This window comes from Oncorhynchus masou, chromosome 23 (assembly GCF_036934945.1).
Source record: "Oncorhynchus masou masou isolate Uvic2021 chromosome 23, UVic_Omas_1.1, whole genome shotgun sequence".
In the NCBI taxonomy this organism is placed as follows: Eukaryota; Metazoa; Chordata; class Actinopteri; order Salmoniformes; family Salmonidae; genus Oncorhynchus; species Oncorhynchus masou.
Window position 1 is genome coordinate 30155719 of NC_088234.1, and position 17386 is coordinate 30173104.

The 17386-nt window shown below is 44.3% G+C and overlaps 1 protein-coding gene across 3 annotated transcripts in view; it reads left to right on the forward strand.

Annotated features, from left to right (window-relative positions):
- LOC135510727 (ankyrin-2-like) overlaps nt 1-17386 on the forward strand; it is a 125156-nt gene that overhangs the window by 78742 nt on the left and 29028 nt on the right. For 2 of the 3 annotated variants that reach the window (XM_064931880.1, XM_064931878.1), the window contains 10 exons: nt 205-303; nt 1567-1721; nt 2025-2236; nt 2563-2767; nt 7162-7487; nt 7676-7801; nt 7939-8061; nt 10134-10166; nt 10526-10547; nt 12560-17365. In XM_064931880.1, coding sequence (XP_064787952.1) covers nt 205-303; nt 1567-1721; nt 2025-2236; nt 2563-2767; nt 7162-7487; nt 7676-7801; nt 7939-8061; nt 10134-10166; nt 10526-10547; nt 12560-17365 — 6107 coding nt within the window. The remainder of the gene's footprint in view (nt 1-204; nt 304-1566; nt 1722-2024; nt 2237-2562; nt 2768-7161; nt 7488-7675; nt 7802-7938; nt 8062-10133; nt 10167-10525; nt 10548-12559; nt 17366-17386) is intronic. The other variant, XM_064931879.1, reaches the window with a different exon arrangement.

Consider the following 17386-nt stretch of genomic DNA (forward strand, 5'->3'; position numbering starts at 1 on the left):
CTGATGGCGAAGTGTATAATAACTTCCACTTTGAAAGCTCTGTGTATTTAAAGCCCGATGTTTTTACCATGATGTCCTGATGACGGCCTCCACTCCACTCAGCCAAAAGGCTTTCACAAAACCCAACTAGTCACCCATTATTCTGACTACTTCCGCTCTCTCTCCCCCCCCCCCACTGCTGCTAACGGACGGTTGGTCTCACAGTAAACTGCACCTTCCCACTGCCCCACCCCCTCTTAACGAGGGTGAGAGCCTCGTTAGCCGCATCCTGCAGCTCGGGCCACCCGGGACAAAATTCCTTGGGTAGGGGACAACAAAACATATGAAACAATCCATGGATGCTACTGGTTCCATTTTATAGCCTCCTCCTTTTATGTTTCGACTCTCTGTGATATGTTGTGTCTGTGGCCTCACCTGTAATGCTATGTGTGCTAGTATCGTGCTGGGCCAGGTTCCCCAAAGGTTCATCGTTGGGAGCATTGTTAACCTTCGTAGGAGCGTCGTTAAATCCCCGAGCTGTTTCCCAAAACCAGCGTTATTGACGTTTGCACTTGAAAACGCTCGTAACCTGACGCCTGGCTCAAACCACTCTTAGAACAGCTAAGTGTGTCTTTAGAATCGCATGGTTTCTCCGTCTCACTGACCGCCGGTAACTTCAGAAAAGTTACAAAAAGTTTAACAATGTTTTTGCAATTGATACAAACAAGTGACGTATAAGAACACACCTTTAAATGAAAACTGAGATGACTTCCTTAAAATATAAATACAGTATGTTCAATCAATTGACTTCTATTTTGCTACTAGTAGGCTGCTGTCTGTAATTTGTCCCAATGTGTATTTCATGATATGTAGTCTAACATGGCGTTGCGAAACCTGCGATTTAGTGCATTTTTATTGGGTAAAGCATTTGAATAAGCCGCCTCAATATTTGCGGCCGTCGGTGGTGATATCTCTCTAGAAGCTGATCCGTCATCGGTTTTGTGAAATAATGATCATGTTAAGGTAAGATTAAAATGGAGAAAGCTGATCCGAGAGCAGCGCCTCGTTTCTTTCGATCCTATCAGTACCGACACATGCTCCAACGACGCACTTAGCGACCGTGGTGTTTTGGGATACGCATGTCACGTCTTCGGCCGTTGTAGGAAAGATGCATCGATAAAACAATTGTAAGCTTGAGTTCCATCGCTATCGGGAAACTGGGCCCTGGTGTCTTGCCCCACTTGTGCTCTCTGTCGTAGCATCCCAGACACTCCATTGTATGTTTGTTTTGTTCCTAGTTACTTTTCGGCTCCTTTACCTTGTGGTTGGCTTTCTATGTTTAGTGCTGTCTGTCTGCCTGTTCAGCCTCATGGTTTTATTGGTTCATTTGGTATCTTGGTGGATGTTTAGCATGACTGTCCCATAAGCATTTGTAGTTGACACACTGTACTGTGCTCATCAGGTGAGTCGTTAGAAATGTGGTTGCTTACACACACACTTTACACACACCCACGTACATACATAACCCCCTCCCCATCTCCACCCGCACACCCACGCACTCACCGTGCTCCCTGTCCCTGGTCGCAGGCCTGTAGTCGTGGAGATCCCTCACTTCGCTGCCCTGAGGGGGAAGGAGAGGGAGCTGGTGATCATGAGGAGTGAGACAGGAGAGAGCTGGAAGGAGCACCACTGCGAACACACCGAGGAGGAGCTCAACCAGATCCTCAACGGCATGGACGAGGGTGAGTGTGATGTCCTTAACGCGAGACAACACTTAGTGATCGTCATCGCTCGAGGCCATTGCCAAGAGGCCCTGCTCAAATACTTTGGAGAAGCATTCCCTCCCGCCTCCCTTTCGTGGAGTATTCCATGATCTAAAATGGCTGGATAGGTGAAAGCGAGGGTTACACCAACCCAGTCCTGAGCAGTGATTACTCCAAGGGGGGGGGGGGAGAAAGGAAGAAATCATTGTCAAAGTATTTCAACAGAGCCATAGTCTGAATCAAAGTCAAATGAACCGCCGTTCCTTCTGTCCTCCTCTCCAGAACTGGACCCTCCAGAGGAGCTGGAGAAGAAGCGTATCTGCCGCATCATCACCAGGGACTTCCCCCAGTACTTTGCGGTGGTGTCCCGGGTCAAACAGGACAGTAACCTGATCGGTCCAGACGGGGGCATCCTCAGCAGCACGGTGGTGCCTACGGTCCAGGCAGTCTTCCCAGAGGGAGCCCTCACCAAGAGGATCAAAGTGGGACTACAGGTCATTTACTTCAAATATTCTCTTCAGAGAGTGAAAACACCATTTCATTTGAGTGTCTGTTAAATGTTCTCGACTTATTGTCCCAATTAATGGGGCCCTATGGCATGAGCGGCAGTCAGGGGAAGTTATAATCAAAAAGAATGGCACGTTGCTTGATTCTGAGGCAGAGCTTTAATGGAGCAAAAGTTAAATACGTTGAGTATTTTATGATTACTACACTGTCATCATGTTCTATCAACGTCATAATCAATTTTTTTAACGCCAAAGCCGATCCAAGGTATCTCTAATGTCAGTCTACTTCTAAAGCCATTGCCTGTCATCTCCAGGCGCAGCCAATGAACGTGGACGTGGTGAAGAAGCTCCTGGGGAACAAGGCTACATTCAGCCCCATCGTGACCCTGGAGCCCCGGAGGAGGAAGTTTCATAAACCCATAACCATGACCATCCCCATCCCCAAGAGTAACACTGACCCAGTGGTCAACGGCTTCGGAGGGGACCAGCCCACCCTGCGCCTGCTCTGTAGTATCACAGGTTAGAGAGAAGGGTGGATTCACCGCACACACACATATACACAGATATATACAGAACCAATCAAATGTTTGGACAGCTACTCATTCAAGGGTTTTTCTTTCTTTTTACTATTTTCTACACTATATAATAATAGTGAAGACATCAAAACTATGAAATAACACGTATGGAATCATGTAGCAACCCCAAAATTGTACAACAAATCAAAATAGATTTTAGATTTTAGATTCTTCAAAGTAGCCACCCTTTGGCTTGATGACTGCTTTGCACACTCTTGGCATTCTCTCAACCAGCTCCACCTGGAATGCTTTTCAACAGTCTTGAAGGAGTTTCCACATATGCTGAGCATCTGCTTTTCCTTCACTCTGCGGTCCAACTCATCCCAAACCATCTCAATTGGGTTGAGGTCGGGTGATTGTGGTGGCCAGGTCATCTGATGCAGCACTCCATCACTCTCCTTCTAGGTCAAATAGCTCTTACACAGCCTGGAGGTGTGTTGGGTCATTGTCCTGTTGAAAAACAAATTATAGTCCCACTAAGCGCAATCCAGATGAGATGGCGTATCGCTGCCTAATGCTGTGGAAGCCATGCTGGTTAACTGTGCCTTGAATTCTAAATAAATCACAGAGTCACCAGAAAAGCACCATCACACCTCCTCCTCCATGCTTCACAATGGGAACCACACATGCAGAATTCATCCGTTCACCTACTCTGCGTCTCACAAAAACACGGCGGTTGGAACCGAAAATTTCAAATTTGGACTCATCAGACCAAAGGACAGATTTCCACCGGTCTAATGTCCATTGGTCGTGTTTCTTGGCCCAAGCAAGTCTTTTCTTCTTATTGGTGTCCTTTATTAGTGGTTTCTTTGCAGCAATTCAACCATGAAGGCCTGATTCACGCAGTCTCCTCTGAACACTTGATGTTGAGATGTGTCTGTTACTTGAACTCTGTGAAGCATTTATTTGGAATACAATTTCTGAGACTGGTAACTCTAATGAACCTCCAGAGCATAGGTAACTCTGGGTCTTCATTTCCTGTGGTGGTCCTCATGAGAGACAGTTTCATCATAGCACTTGAGGGTTTTTGCGACTGCACTTGAAGAAACTTTCAAAGTTCTAGAAATGTTCTGTATTGACTGACCTTCATATCTTGTCTCATCGCTACAACTCCCGTACGGGCTCGGGAGAGACAAAGGTTGAAAGTCATGCATCCTCTGATACACAACCCAACCAAGCCGCACAGCGCCATCCAACCCGGAAGCCAGCCGCACCAATGTGTCGGAGGAAACACCATGCACCTGGCAACCTTAGTTAGCGCGTACTGCACCCGGCCCGCCACAGGAGTCACTGGTGTGCGATGAGACAAGGATTTCCCTACCGGCCAAACCCTCCCTAACCCGGATGACGCTAGGCCAATTGTGCGTCGCCCCACGGACCTCCCGGTCGCGGCCGGTTACGACAGAGCCTGGGCACGAACCCAGAGTCTCTGGTTGTGCAGCTAGCGCTGCAGTACAGCGCCCTTAACCACTGCGCCACCCGGGAGGCCCTAGAGTTTTTTTTATTTTTACTTGATCTCTGTTTGGGTATTGGTTAGACTAAAATAAAAAATAAGGGTGCAGAAATGTTATGCTCTTAGTGTAACTTTTATTTAACTAGGCCAGTCAGTTAAGAACAAATTCTTATTTACCCCTTCTGATGACCAGGTGGGGAATCGCATCTCTGCATGTCTGGCAGACATATCAGTGTGGATGATGGATCACCACCTCAAGCTGAACCTCGGCAAGACGGAGCTGCTCTTCCTCCCGGGGAAGGACTGCCCGTTTTTCGATCTCGCCATCACGGTTGACAACTCCATTGTGTCCTCCTCCCAAACTCTAAGAACCTTGGAAAGTGATCCTGGACAACACCCTGTGACATTGTTCTCAACTAACATCATGGCGGTGGCCCAAGATCCTGTAGGTTCATGCTCTACAACATCCGCAGAGTACGACCCTGCCTCACACAGAAAACGGCGCAGGTCCTTCCAGGCACTTGTCATCTCCCGTCTGGATTACTGGACTCGCTATTGGCTGGGCTCCTGCCTGTGCCATTAAACCCTACAACTCATCCAGAACGCCGCAGCCCGTCTGGTGTTCAACCTTCCCAAGTTCTCTCACGTCAAAACCCGCTCCTCCGTATTTCTTCATCAACACTGGCTTCCAGTTAATAAAATAATGATAAAGACCATGGTGCTTGCAAAAGCTGTGTTTATTTAGTTATGGATCCATAACGCAGTACCTCCAGGCTCTGATCAGGCCCTACACCCAAACAAGGGCACTGCGTTCATCCACCTCTGGCCTGCAAATTGCCTCCCTGCCACTGAGGAAAATACAGTTCCCGCACAGCCCAGTCAAAACTGTTATGCTGCTCTGGCCCCTAATTTTGTGGAACAAACTCCCTTTGGCCAGGACAGCGGAGTCAATCACCACCTTCCGGAGAACCAAAACCCCACCTCTTCAAGGAATACCTAGGATAGGATAAAGTAATCCTTCTCACCCCCCCCCCCTTAAATGATTTAGATGCACCATTGTAAAGTGGCTGTTCCACTGGATGTCAGAAGGTGAATTCACCAATTTGTAAGTCGCTCTGGATAAGAGCGTTGCTAAATGACTTAAGTGTAATGTAAATGTACAAGGACAGCCTTCTCCTTCCTCCCTGTTGATTTGAAATGGTCTCCTATAGGACACTGGATTCTTTACAAATAGCCCAGTACTGTCTCCCAACCCCATGTTCAGCGCCAAATTTTCCATTCCATCACTCTCGGTTAAGTGAAGAGGGTTTTTCGTTTTCCTTTTTAAAGAAACACTATAATATTAATCAAATTAATCCCAAACTCTAAAAGTAATTGGAAAGGTAGATACAAATTATTTGTGACATTGTGGTTACAATAAAGAATGTAAGAAGATGTAAACAAGATGCTGTGTTGTTATTTACCGTAGTGATGGACAGCTGGTGGCATTTTGAAAACATGTTTTCAAACACTTCTAGCCTGATTAGCAGGACAATGGACTCTTTATAGCCAAGGCTACTGTAGGTGTGAACATCACCCTACCTGCAATCTATTCAATGCTTTAATATTCGGAAGTGTTACATTTCTAACTCAAAACCGCAGTATAGTATTTCTTCATCAACATCTTTATGTTTTCGTTAATAAAATAATGATAAAAATACTCTTTCAAAATGCTGATGTTTATTTAGTTATGGATCCATAACGAATTACTACGGGAATAAATATCACTTATTTCCAGAAATATTGGAACAAAGTTGTCTAATGAAGGCAAACAAATTGTTGCTTACTGGAAAATACTCTTTCAAACACATGGTCATGTTGTAAAGCGTTATTATGGCTATTAGCAGGGCTATATTTTGGCCTTTATAAATATTTTTTTGGCCTTTATTCAGATTAATAAAATCACTTTGTTTTATATATAGCTTCTGATGTTTTCAATGAGGAGACTCCCAGCCACATACCAAATGCGCAGTGTTTCCTGAATATCTATATATAGCTGTGGATGTCTATTTCAACACCATTTCGCGCTGCTCTGAGACAAACATGAAGAAACAAGTTATATTCCACGATATTCTTCAGATATTTGTGTTGACTGAATATAAGCAAGTGATGTCTGCTAAATAATAAAGTTAGGTTTCTCCAGAAATGAATCATTCTATATAACAAACTGGCTTTATTTACAAATTAGTGAGAATGTCTCACCCCATGTTCAAGAATTGCCTTTTTCTCAATCACTCTAGGTTAAGTGAAAACGAAATTTCCAAAATATCGATACTTTTTAAACAAAGCGATTATTATTAATGAATTAATTTAGAATTATATAAAAGCCCCTTAGATATTCTAACAAAAAAATTCCCCTTAGATATTAATTTAGAATCCTGTTTTTTGTTTTTCTTGGAATAGAAACACCATAATATTAATCAAATTTATTAAGCCAAATTTCTTAAAATCAATCCCATGTACTATGTTATTACAAGAAACGTTTTAAATTCTCTAGTAATCCCAATATGGGAGACTATCAAATGCTTCTCAAAGTTGCCCTCTGGTGGTCAAACTAGCACTAACTTGCATTAACGTAAAAAATGACTGCCAGTTAAATAACGTGCCATAGAATGCTGCAGCAGCCCGCAAGGTGTTCTGCAGTATGATGCAACTTTTAAAGGAGGAACCACTGTACATACATACATACATACATACATACATACATACATACATACATACATACATACATACATACATACATACAAACTACACACACACTGACACACACACACACTGCAGGGACACACACAAACCATGTCTGTAGCTAACCTTCTAACATTTTTCAATTGTATTCTTCTTCAAAGGTGGAACGACGCCAGCCCAATGGGAGGACATTACAGGAACCACGCCCCTAACGTTCATCAACGACTGTGTCTCCTTCACGACCAACGTATCGGCCAGGTTCTGGCTGATAGACTGTCGGCAGGTGCAGGAGTCAGTAAACTTCTCCAGCTCGGTCTACAGGGAGATCATCTGTGTTCCGTACATGGCCAAGTTCGTCATCTTCGCCAAGACCCACGACCCCATTGAAGCGCGGCTCCGCTGCTTCTGTATGACTGACGACAAGATGGACAAGACCCTCGAGCAACAGGAGAACTTCACAGAGGTGGCCAGGAGCAGAGACGTAGAGGTGGGTGTCATGGTAGAGGTGTGGTCAAGGGCTAGGAGGGATGTACCTTTAAGCTCTATCTTTATGTGGTATTCCCTTCTAAAAATATTGTATTCTCCAGTGAAAGATGTAGTAAATTGCCAGTAAAGTGTGAAGGCTTAGTAAATCACACTAACAGGGATGGTTTGGTATGTTTCTATTCTCTTCAGGTCCTGGAGGGCAAACCCATCTATGCAGACTGCTTTGGCAATCTGGTCCCTCTCACCAAGAGTGGCCAGCACCATCTCTTCAGCTTCTTTGCCTTCAAAGAGAACAGGCTGGCACTCTTCATCAAGGTGAGTATTACTGGGCCAGCATTCATACACTCTTCCGTATCATTTACTGTATTACAAACTAGCCATGTATCGTAAACTGTATGTTAATTGATTGATTGACTGACTGACTGACGATAATGATGCCGATGATTCCACAGATCCGAGACAACACTCAGGATCCGTGTGGCCGTCTGTCCTTTATGAAAGAACCCAGGTCTTATAGAAGTCTCGCCCACAACGCCATATGCAACCTGAACATCACACTACCATCCTACTCAAAGGTAAGAACACTGTAACATTACCGCCACCTAAACACACAGCCTAGGATACACCTAGGACCTGAAATTGTTTCTGATCATGTGACCTGACCAGGAAAAAATCTGGTTCCTGTATAGCACACCAGCAGTTCCCATTGCATGCCTGAGTGTTCGTCATTGCTGACTTATTTAAAATAGATTGACTTGTGTATTCAAGAATAACTGAATATTCAAGTCCTTAACTAGCATTTCCCACAGGTACATTAACCTCTCTGGGATATTCGGGATAGTAGCGTCCCATCTCAACAACAGCAAGTGAATGTGCAGGGCGCCAAAATTCAAAACAACAGAAATCCCATAGTTAAAAGTCCTCAGACATACAAGTATTTCACACCATTTTAAAGATAAACTTGTTGTAAATCCAGCCACAGTGTCCGATTTCAAAAAGGCTTTACGACGAAAGCACACCAAACGATTATGTTAGGTCAGGACCTAGTCACAGAAAAACAGCAATTTTTCCAGCCAAAGAGAGGAGTCACAAAAATGATAATCTTCATCAGATGACACTCATAGGACTTCATGTTACACAATACATGTATTGTGTTTTGTTCGATAAAGTTCATATTTATATCCAATATTTATATCCAAAAATCTAATTTACATTAGCGCGTTACATTCAGTAGTACCAAAACATCCAGTGATTTTGCAGAGAGCGACATCAATTTACAGAAATACTCATAATAAACATTGCTAAAATATACAAGTATTATGCATGGTTTTTTAGATCCACTTCTCCTTAATGCAACCGCTGTGTCAGATTTTTAAAAAGCTTTACCGCAAAAGCACACCATGCAATAATCTGAGTACAGTGCTCAGACAACAAAACAAGCCATGTTGTGGAGTCAACAGAAGTCAGAAATAGCATTATAAATATTCACTTACCTTTGATGATCTTCATCAGAATGCACTCCCAGGAATCCCAGTTCCACAGTAAATGTTTGATTTGTTCGATAAAGTCCATCATTTATGTCCAAATACCTCCTTTTTGTTTGCACGTTTAGTACACAATCCAAACTCACGACGCGCGGGCAAGTCCAGGTGAAAGTTCAGATGAAAAGTCATATCACAGTTCATAGAAACATGTCAATCGAAGTATAGAATCAATCTTTAGGATGTTTTTAACATAAATCTTCAATAATGTTTCAACCGGAGAATTCCTTTGTCTGTAGAATGCGATGGAACGCAGGTCGCTCTCACATGAGCACGCGTGATCAGCTCATGCCACTCTGGCAGACTTCTGACTCATTCAGCTCCCATTCCCCCCTCCCTCACAGTAGAAGCACCAAACAAGGTTCTAAAGACTGTTGACATCTAGTGGAAGCCTTAGGAAGTGCAATATGACCCCATAGACACTGTATATTCGATAGGCAATGACTTGAAAAACTACAAACCTCAGATTTCCCACTTCCTGGTTGGATTTTTTCTCAGGTTTTTGCCTGCCATATGAGTTCTGTTATAATCACATACATCATTCAAACAGTTTTAGAAACTTTAGAGTGTTTTTTATCCGAATCTACTAATTATATGCATTTTCTAAATTTAAGGACTGAGCAGCAGGCAGTTTACTCTGGGCACCTTTTTATCCAAGCTACTCAATACTGCCCCCCAGTCCCAAAGAAGTTAATACCTACTTAACTGTGTGTTGCTTGCATACTAACATGCAAAATAATCTGCACTCGTGACATGCTCACAGCATGCTATCTTCCTTCAAATTTTAATTGGGGTTTGTATTCTCAAAATCATTTTTACACCTTTTAACTGTGATTTATTTACTATAAGCAACAAGCATTACTATATGTGAGTGCTGGTGGCTGTCTTAAAGTATAACATGAATCCCTTCTCCTTTGAGAGGTCTTTCAAGTTTACTCTGACGGTGGCACCCTTCCCAAAACAACATTGATTGGACACAAACCTTCAAGTCTGTCGCTATGGTAACATGGCTTTGCCCGTTCTCTTTTTTTCCCTCCCCCTCCTCTACCTTTCTCTATTTGTCCATCTGTCTCTTTCTGCTTCTTGCTGCTTCTTGCACCCCAAAGGAATCTGATTCAGACCAAGAGGCTGAGGAAGAGGTAATTTTGTGCCCCTCTTTCTCCCCCACTAACTGTTTATTTGTTCATGTTTTCTTTGTTTTGGGCCAGAAAAATGTTGCTAGACGTTCACTATTTTGTCTGTCATTTATCTCTATGTTAGGTATTAGAAAGGAACGCAACGCATACCCCATGTTACTGCTCATCAGCGTGCTTGTCACTTGTAGAGTATCTTTAGATATTAGTCTTAATTCATCGTGATAGTAGTTCTCTGTCCAATAACTTATTTTCTTCCTGTAGCAAAGGTAGCAAATGTGTACATAACATTGCCTACATTTTTTCTTACACGGTGATGGAAATGGTATTAATAGTGAGCGCTATTTTGGTATTCCTCTTTACAGATCAGCAGGAATCTCGAGAAATGTAAGTCATTTACTCTTTTTTTGATAACACATTTAACTGCTTTTGTTCTTGCTATTTAACTTTTAACTGTTATAGTATGGCTGCATTACTCAACCAGTTGAATATGACATTGCTTTGATAATTGTGCTATAGCCATACCATAGATTTAGACATTACCGATGATGTTATGCTAGTTGACTATTGCAGAGCGCAACACAGAATGATAACCTGAGCTACTGCGTAAACATTGTGTTTCCTATCACCCTCCTTAGCTAAGCTGTAACACATGGTTTGTCTTTGTCACAAAAACAAAACAACACAAATGTCACTCCGCCCCACCAAGGCAAGGTTATGCCAACAACTTCATCAGGCATAAACTTCTTCGGTATCTCAATTGACACATCGCTGCTACGCACATGAATCAAAATCTCATTCGTACTGTGGTGATGTTTATGTGACAACGGAATAGTACCCCCCCCCCCCCAAGTTACTGTAGTACCTGAATGACAAAACAAACTGTAGTCTAGCTTTCTACTCCTCCCGATCCCCTCGTTCATACCCTGTCCATGTGGTGTTTTATATTTTCCCTTTGCCTATAATTCATTAATGAATTTATCATTAATCATAGTCAAGTGCCACAGCATTGCCATTGCTGGATATCTACATATGCTTGGCACTGTGTACAATATATAGAATATGGAAAATATTGCACATACCTTCAAAACATACATGTACAGTAATACATACACTATACATAAACTGATGTTATTTGTTCAATTTGGCTTCGTTACATTGGACAATGTATGTGTGATGTATGTGGCAATTTGCATACACACATAATATAGACTAATGCTTTTTCTGCAGATTTAACAGTTGTAGGCTATGAGAAAATAGTAGACTACATTTCACCACACTATTGAATGGGAATACCTAAATTAACCTCTCTTGATAAAGACAAAATGCATATGTGCTAGTGGTACATTTTTTGTTCTTTATTACCTAAATCACTTTACATTTGCCCCATTCACTTTTCACAAAAGGCTGCATGTCAACTTTCCCCTTTGCTTTGCATGGAAATAACTTGGCTTACGTGAGCGTGCATGTGTGTGTTCCTGTGTCTGGGTGTGTGTCAAGTGTGAGAGTTCTTTTGACTCTTTGTTTTGCTTTAACATTGATCTTTGAATTCCTTTTCACTCGCTATTTGAATTTTATTTAATACAATGTTGCTACTCTTAATATGATTTACCTTTTTCTATTCAGTTATGTTTCAAAAAGTGTATTTAGCTAGACCAAAGTTAGTATAAGGAAGGGATACAGCCCTCTAAAAAGACCACACGCCCTTCCCTTAAATCAATTATGTTTTTCCTGTTAATTTCCTTAACTTAGTTTACCAGTTTGATGCTGGTTCAGAACCCTTTATTTTCCATAGCAGTAGAGGAACAAAATGGTTTGATCTGTTCAATAGCAAAGAGCACACCAAACCATCGCCTAACAGTTTGCTATCACTGGCTTTCTTCTCAGTTGTTTTTTTTATTTTCAGTTGTTTTTTAAATAATTGTTTAATTTTTCTGTCTATAAACAATCTTGAGATGTCTGTCTACCTATATGTTGTTATCCCTTTGTTTGTGTCCCTGTTTCCTTATCCTTTGTTGATTTGTTGGTGTCTGTTCTTGCTCATCGTTTGTTTGATACTGTACTTATTTTAGATGTGTTCTCGCTTTTGTGCTGTGAGCGTGGGTGTGCTGACCATGTGTATAAGCAAGTTATTTCCTGCTCATTCCCTTCTCATCTTTATGATTTAGTTGGCATTTTGCTTTCCTGCAGTATTTGCCTCCAAAGAAACCCAGTCGGTCCAAACCCCCTTTCTTTGACACCTTCTGTAGTTGCCCCTGTGGCCCCACTTTACCCTTTGAACCCCGACAGTTTGTACTGTTCCTGTTCCTGTCCTGACCACATTCTCCAATGTCTGTCTCCTTTTCATTTCAATTTATTATTATTTTTGCTCCTTAATTGTCCTTTTGCCAAAATGGAAGATGACGAAGACACTACGTCGACGGAGACTACGGTCCGGAAGGGAGATTTGATCCGAGATTCTACGGCTCTGGCCAGTCCGGACCTCCTCTCCGATGTGTCTGAGATGAAACAAGACCTGATCAAAATGACCGCCATCCTAACCACAGATTCTACAGGCAAATCCAGATCCATGGAAGGGAGCGGTCTGGAAAAAGGGGCTGATGAGGTTCAGGGCGAGCCATTTGAAATCATGGAGAAGGTCAAAGAGGATTTGGAGAAAGTGGGCAAGATACTTAGGAGCGGAACATATGAGGGTGAGGTGGCAAAGGAGGCGGCAAGAGCAGCCAGAATGAAAGAAGAGTGGGTCCTCCTCTCAGACTGTGAGATAGAAGAGGCCAAACATATGGCTGCCTTGGAACCCCAGGAACCAGTACTACGTGAAGTCAGAGTCAACAGAGGGATTCCCAGACCTAAAGCAATCAAAGATGTGTCTGGGATGGTCAAACACCTGAGTGGTGAACTCAAAGAATATCTCCTGGATGTACCCGAGGGCACCAGTACAACAGCCCAGGAGAAAGAGGTCCAAGAGAAAGGCGCAAAAAGAACCATGACAACAACAAAAACAACAACAACAACAACTACAACAACAAAGAAAGACATCAAAATTCCTGCTTTTGACCTGCAAAAGCCAGTCAGGAGGAAAGGAAAGGACCAGGAACAGGTGGAAAAATCTACCGATGGGGATGTTCTCCTTAGCGTACCCAAAGACCCTAACCCAGTGTCACCTGTGTCCCCAGTAGTAGAGGAGACCCCCATTGGATCCATAAAAGACAAAGTCAAAGCCCTTCAGCAGAAAGTGGAGGCTGAGCGAAAGGGCCAAAAGCCAACTAGCATCAAACCTTCAAATGTTGCTTTGGAGAGCAAAATACCACAAAAGGCAAAAGAATCTATCCCGAAACAAAGCCCTGCAAAACAGGGCACCGCTAAACAGGGTCCACTTAAGTCCCCCAAAACTGAGTCTGAGAAGCTGGAGGAGACCATGTCAGTAAGGGAGCTCATGCGATCCTTCCAAAAGGGGCAGGACCCCTCAAAGAGAAAGTCTGGACTTTTCGAGCTCAAAACTGTCTCTTCTGAGCATGAAACAACAGAATCAGAATCACAGCCCACTCAGTCCAAATCCACCATCAAAGCCACATCAACCTGTTACGAACGGGAAGTGTCACTGGACACCATACCTGGCAAGCACCACACAGAGAGAGACAAGCAAATTAACCCACCCCGAAAGCACTCCAAAGATTTTGGTGTTGAAATCAAGGCAGAGCTTGAGGACAATCCAGAGTACCAACAGTTTAGGCCGATCTCTGTAGATGGTAGTCCTGCTGCCCAGTCATACTTAACTGAAACCATAGAGTTTCCGATTTCTGCCCCTGATGATAGCTCTGATAGTTTAAAACATGAGGGCGTGGCAGACTCTCCCAGTGCCAGCCTGGGTGATTTTAGTCCTCCTCACCTGAGCTCAGAGGATAGCCTCAAACACCAGGGCTTAGCAACTCCTGAAACAAGCCCTGATAGTCCCTCTCTCTCTCCCAAAAATGCTGACCAGTCCACTAAAAACTCAACAGCTGTTACTATAGCTGTCGAAGATGACAAGAAAAGTAAGGATAAGTCTGGAGACTCCGGTCTGGGGACCATTGATGACCAGCCATCAAATGAAATAACCCTCCCTGTCTCTTCCAGCAAGGTTGCAGACGACCACACCACAAGTGAGTCCATATCTTTTCAGACAGTCGAGTCTAAGTCCTCTAAACCGAGAAAGCTTACAAAGAGAGTTTCTGAGACTTTAGAGAGCTTCCTAAGTGATGAGGAGAGCCCTGATGACAAGCTAGTCTCAGCCTTAGCTGCAACCATTGCTTCTAGTGCCTCTACCGAGCATCAAGGAAGCTTAGAATTGCCTTTAAGACAGCAAGACTCGGACGCCCTCAGTCCTTTTGCCGACGACTCTTTGACCATAAGCCACAGAGACTCTCTAGACGAAGGCAGTCCCCTCATGGAAGACAACTCTTCCCATAGGACCCCAGACTCTATCGAGCCCAGCCCAACAAAGGAATCCCCTTGTCGTGACTCCTTAGAGAGCAGCCCGGTAGAGCAAAAAAACTTCCCTCCCGCTCAGCCCAGTGAGTCCTCTAGCCACCCAGAGCCCTCCAAAGCCACAGACTACCCCCCAGACGTGTTGCGTAGTAGGCTACTCAGGGACCAGGAGGCTAGCGCTAATGATGATGACAGTATCGAGCAGACATTGTCTCAGATGGAAAGCTCTGGTAAGAGTCCTCTCTCCCCCGACACCCCTAGTTCTGAAGAGGTAAGTTATGAGGTAAACCCTAAAACCCCCGACAACATGTTCCTATCTGTGGTGTGCACACCAGCTGTCATAAAAGAAGACTCGGGGGAAGATGATGATGAGTCAGAAGCACAGAGGAAATTCACTCCAGAGGAGGAGATGTTTAAAATGGCAGCCAAAATAAAAACCTTTGAGGAAATGGACCAGGACGCCAGAACCAAAGAGAACTCTCGAAAATATATCAGTGCCTCAGCAGATGACGAAGCAGGGGACGATAGCTTCAAAACAGTTGAACTAGAGTCCGCAAATGAGACTGAGCTCACTGGGGCCAAAGAGACCTCAGAGTTAGCTCTTTCTGCTGAATCTCTTATTAAAGTACAACCTCCCTCTCCTTTTTCACTAGGTGTGCATGAAGGAGTCCACCACACAGAGGCCAAGAGTGTAGCTACAACGGCAGCAGTGGAAGGAACTCAATCTGTCTCAGAGCAACATGTCTCACAATCAGTTCCTTCGCACAAAGACACAGATGACAAAGACAATTTAGCTCAAATGGCTATCATGTCTTCGAGCTCTGAGGGGGCTGCAAACATAACCGACGAGCAGAAGGAGGAAAGCTTGAGGAACTCGAGGGAAAGCAAGGAGGATGATGGGGGAGAGAAAGAGGCAGATACAGGCAGTCTGCAGACATCTGCTGTAAAGGCTCCCTGTCAGGTAGAGAGTAATATAACTGATGAAGTGAAAGGAGATTACAGGGGGCACTCAGGAGCCCCTGAGGCAGAAACGTCCTCGACCATCATTATCAGACAAGCAAGGGAAACGTTCAAACCTGAGATCTGTATCTATGACGACACAGAGGAAGACGATGAGGAAGAGGAACCTCCCAGAACCAAGTCGAAGGGCGTGACCGCCAGCGCGGAGGCAGACCCCTGGAGCGCCATGCGTGAGGACGACGACGCTTTCGCGGCCCGTGTCAAAGAGGAAGAGCAGAAGATCCTGGGTCTGATGGTGGACCGGCATTCCCAGGGGGAAACCCCAGACACCACCCCAGGAAGGAGCCCCACAGAGGAGAGCACGCCAACCAGTGAGCCCAATCCTTTCCTCTTCCAAGAGGGGAAGCTCTTCGAGATGACCCGGAGCGGAGCTATTGACATGACTAAACGGACCTATGAGGACGAGGGCTTTGCCTTCTTCCAGATAGGAGAGCAGCCTCTAGAGGAGGCGCTGTCTGAACAGGTCAGAGAAGAGCCAGGAGATAGAGGAGCTACATTAGAAAGTGAAGTGGGCCTCAACCTGACTCTGGAAATAAAAGTGGAGGAAGATGAGAAACAAGCAAAAGATGCTCCAGAGGACGATCAGACAGTAAGCGGGGCCGTAGCAACCTTGCCTTCTAAATCAGACGCCTCTAAATCTAGAATCCCTAGAATGGGTCTTTCCGCCTCAGCTAAGACCACTAAGAAAGACAAAGACTCAGTATCCCCAGTATGTCCTGAAGTTAAACGAGATACAATTGTAGAGGAGACCCCCCTAGAGGTAGAAAATAGTTATTTAGACCCTATGATAGCTAATGTTGAGACAGCAGTAACAACTGTCACTCGATCGGTATACCCTGAACAGGACCAAGAGTCCTCTGACTCCTCTCCCGAGGAGCAGCATTCGGTTATAGAACTTCCCAAAACCATGGAAAAGATCACAACCCCAACTTCTAGTGAAAAAGTGAAAAAGATCCCAACAAAAACCCCAGCTATGGCTCCAGGCAAGGCTGGCCCCCAAAGTCGAGCTAAAACTTCTTCTTCCTCTACATCCCCCTATTCAGCTACTCCTAAAAAAGAAACCCCCTCTACAGAGTCAAAATCAAGAATACCTGTCAAAGGCAAGGCTCACCCTGTCAAGCCTGAGCCATCAGTTAAACATACTGAGTCTTCCCAGGACACAAAGCTAAAGTTCCCAGTTAAAAAGGACTTGAGGAGAAAGTCTGAGACAGATGCAGGTCTCTCAGCAGTTACCAAAACCAAGACTTCGTCTTCCAAAGCCAAGAGCTTCTGTGAGGGAGACGAGACATCTGCTGAAAAGGGCCAGGTTCTTCCCATGAGCACGGATTACTCCACCAAGCCAAAATCATGCTTCGGCTTCCAATCCAGGCTGCCAGTTAGAGGCAAGCTTGGTCAGCCGTCCCACACTTCCACCCCCGCCAAAAAGAAAAGTGAGCCACGCAAGAAGTCCATAGAGTTTGTTAATGAGATTAGTGACGAAGCGGCAAAGCTGGTTGAGAGATTGGCTCAGGCCGAGAAAGACAAAGAGCGTGAGGCTTCCACCGCTGCCATCTCGGATGACGAGAGCAGCGGCATGGACCCCTCCGCCATAGAGAGAGAGTCTTTTCCCGAAATGCACTTCCCTACTTCCGGAGATGTCTATCCCATTAGACCCCTGTGGGACGACCCTGTTGACACGCAGATGCAACGAATTCCCAACGATACAATCAGAAGACAAGGTACCCCTCTCCTCACTGGGC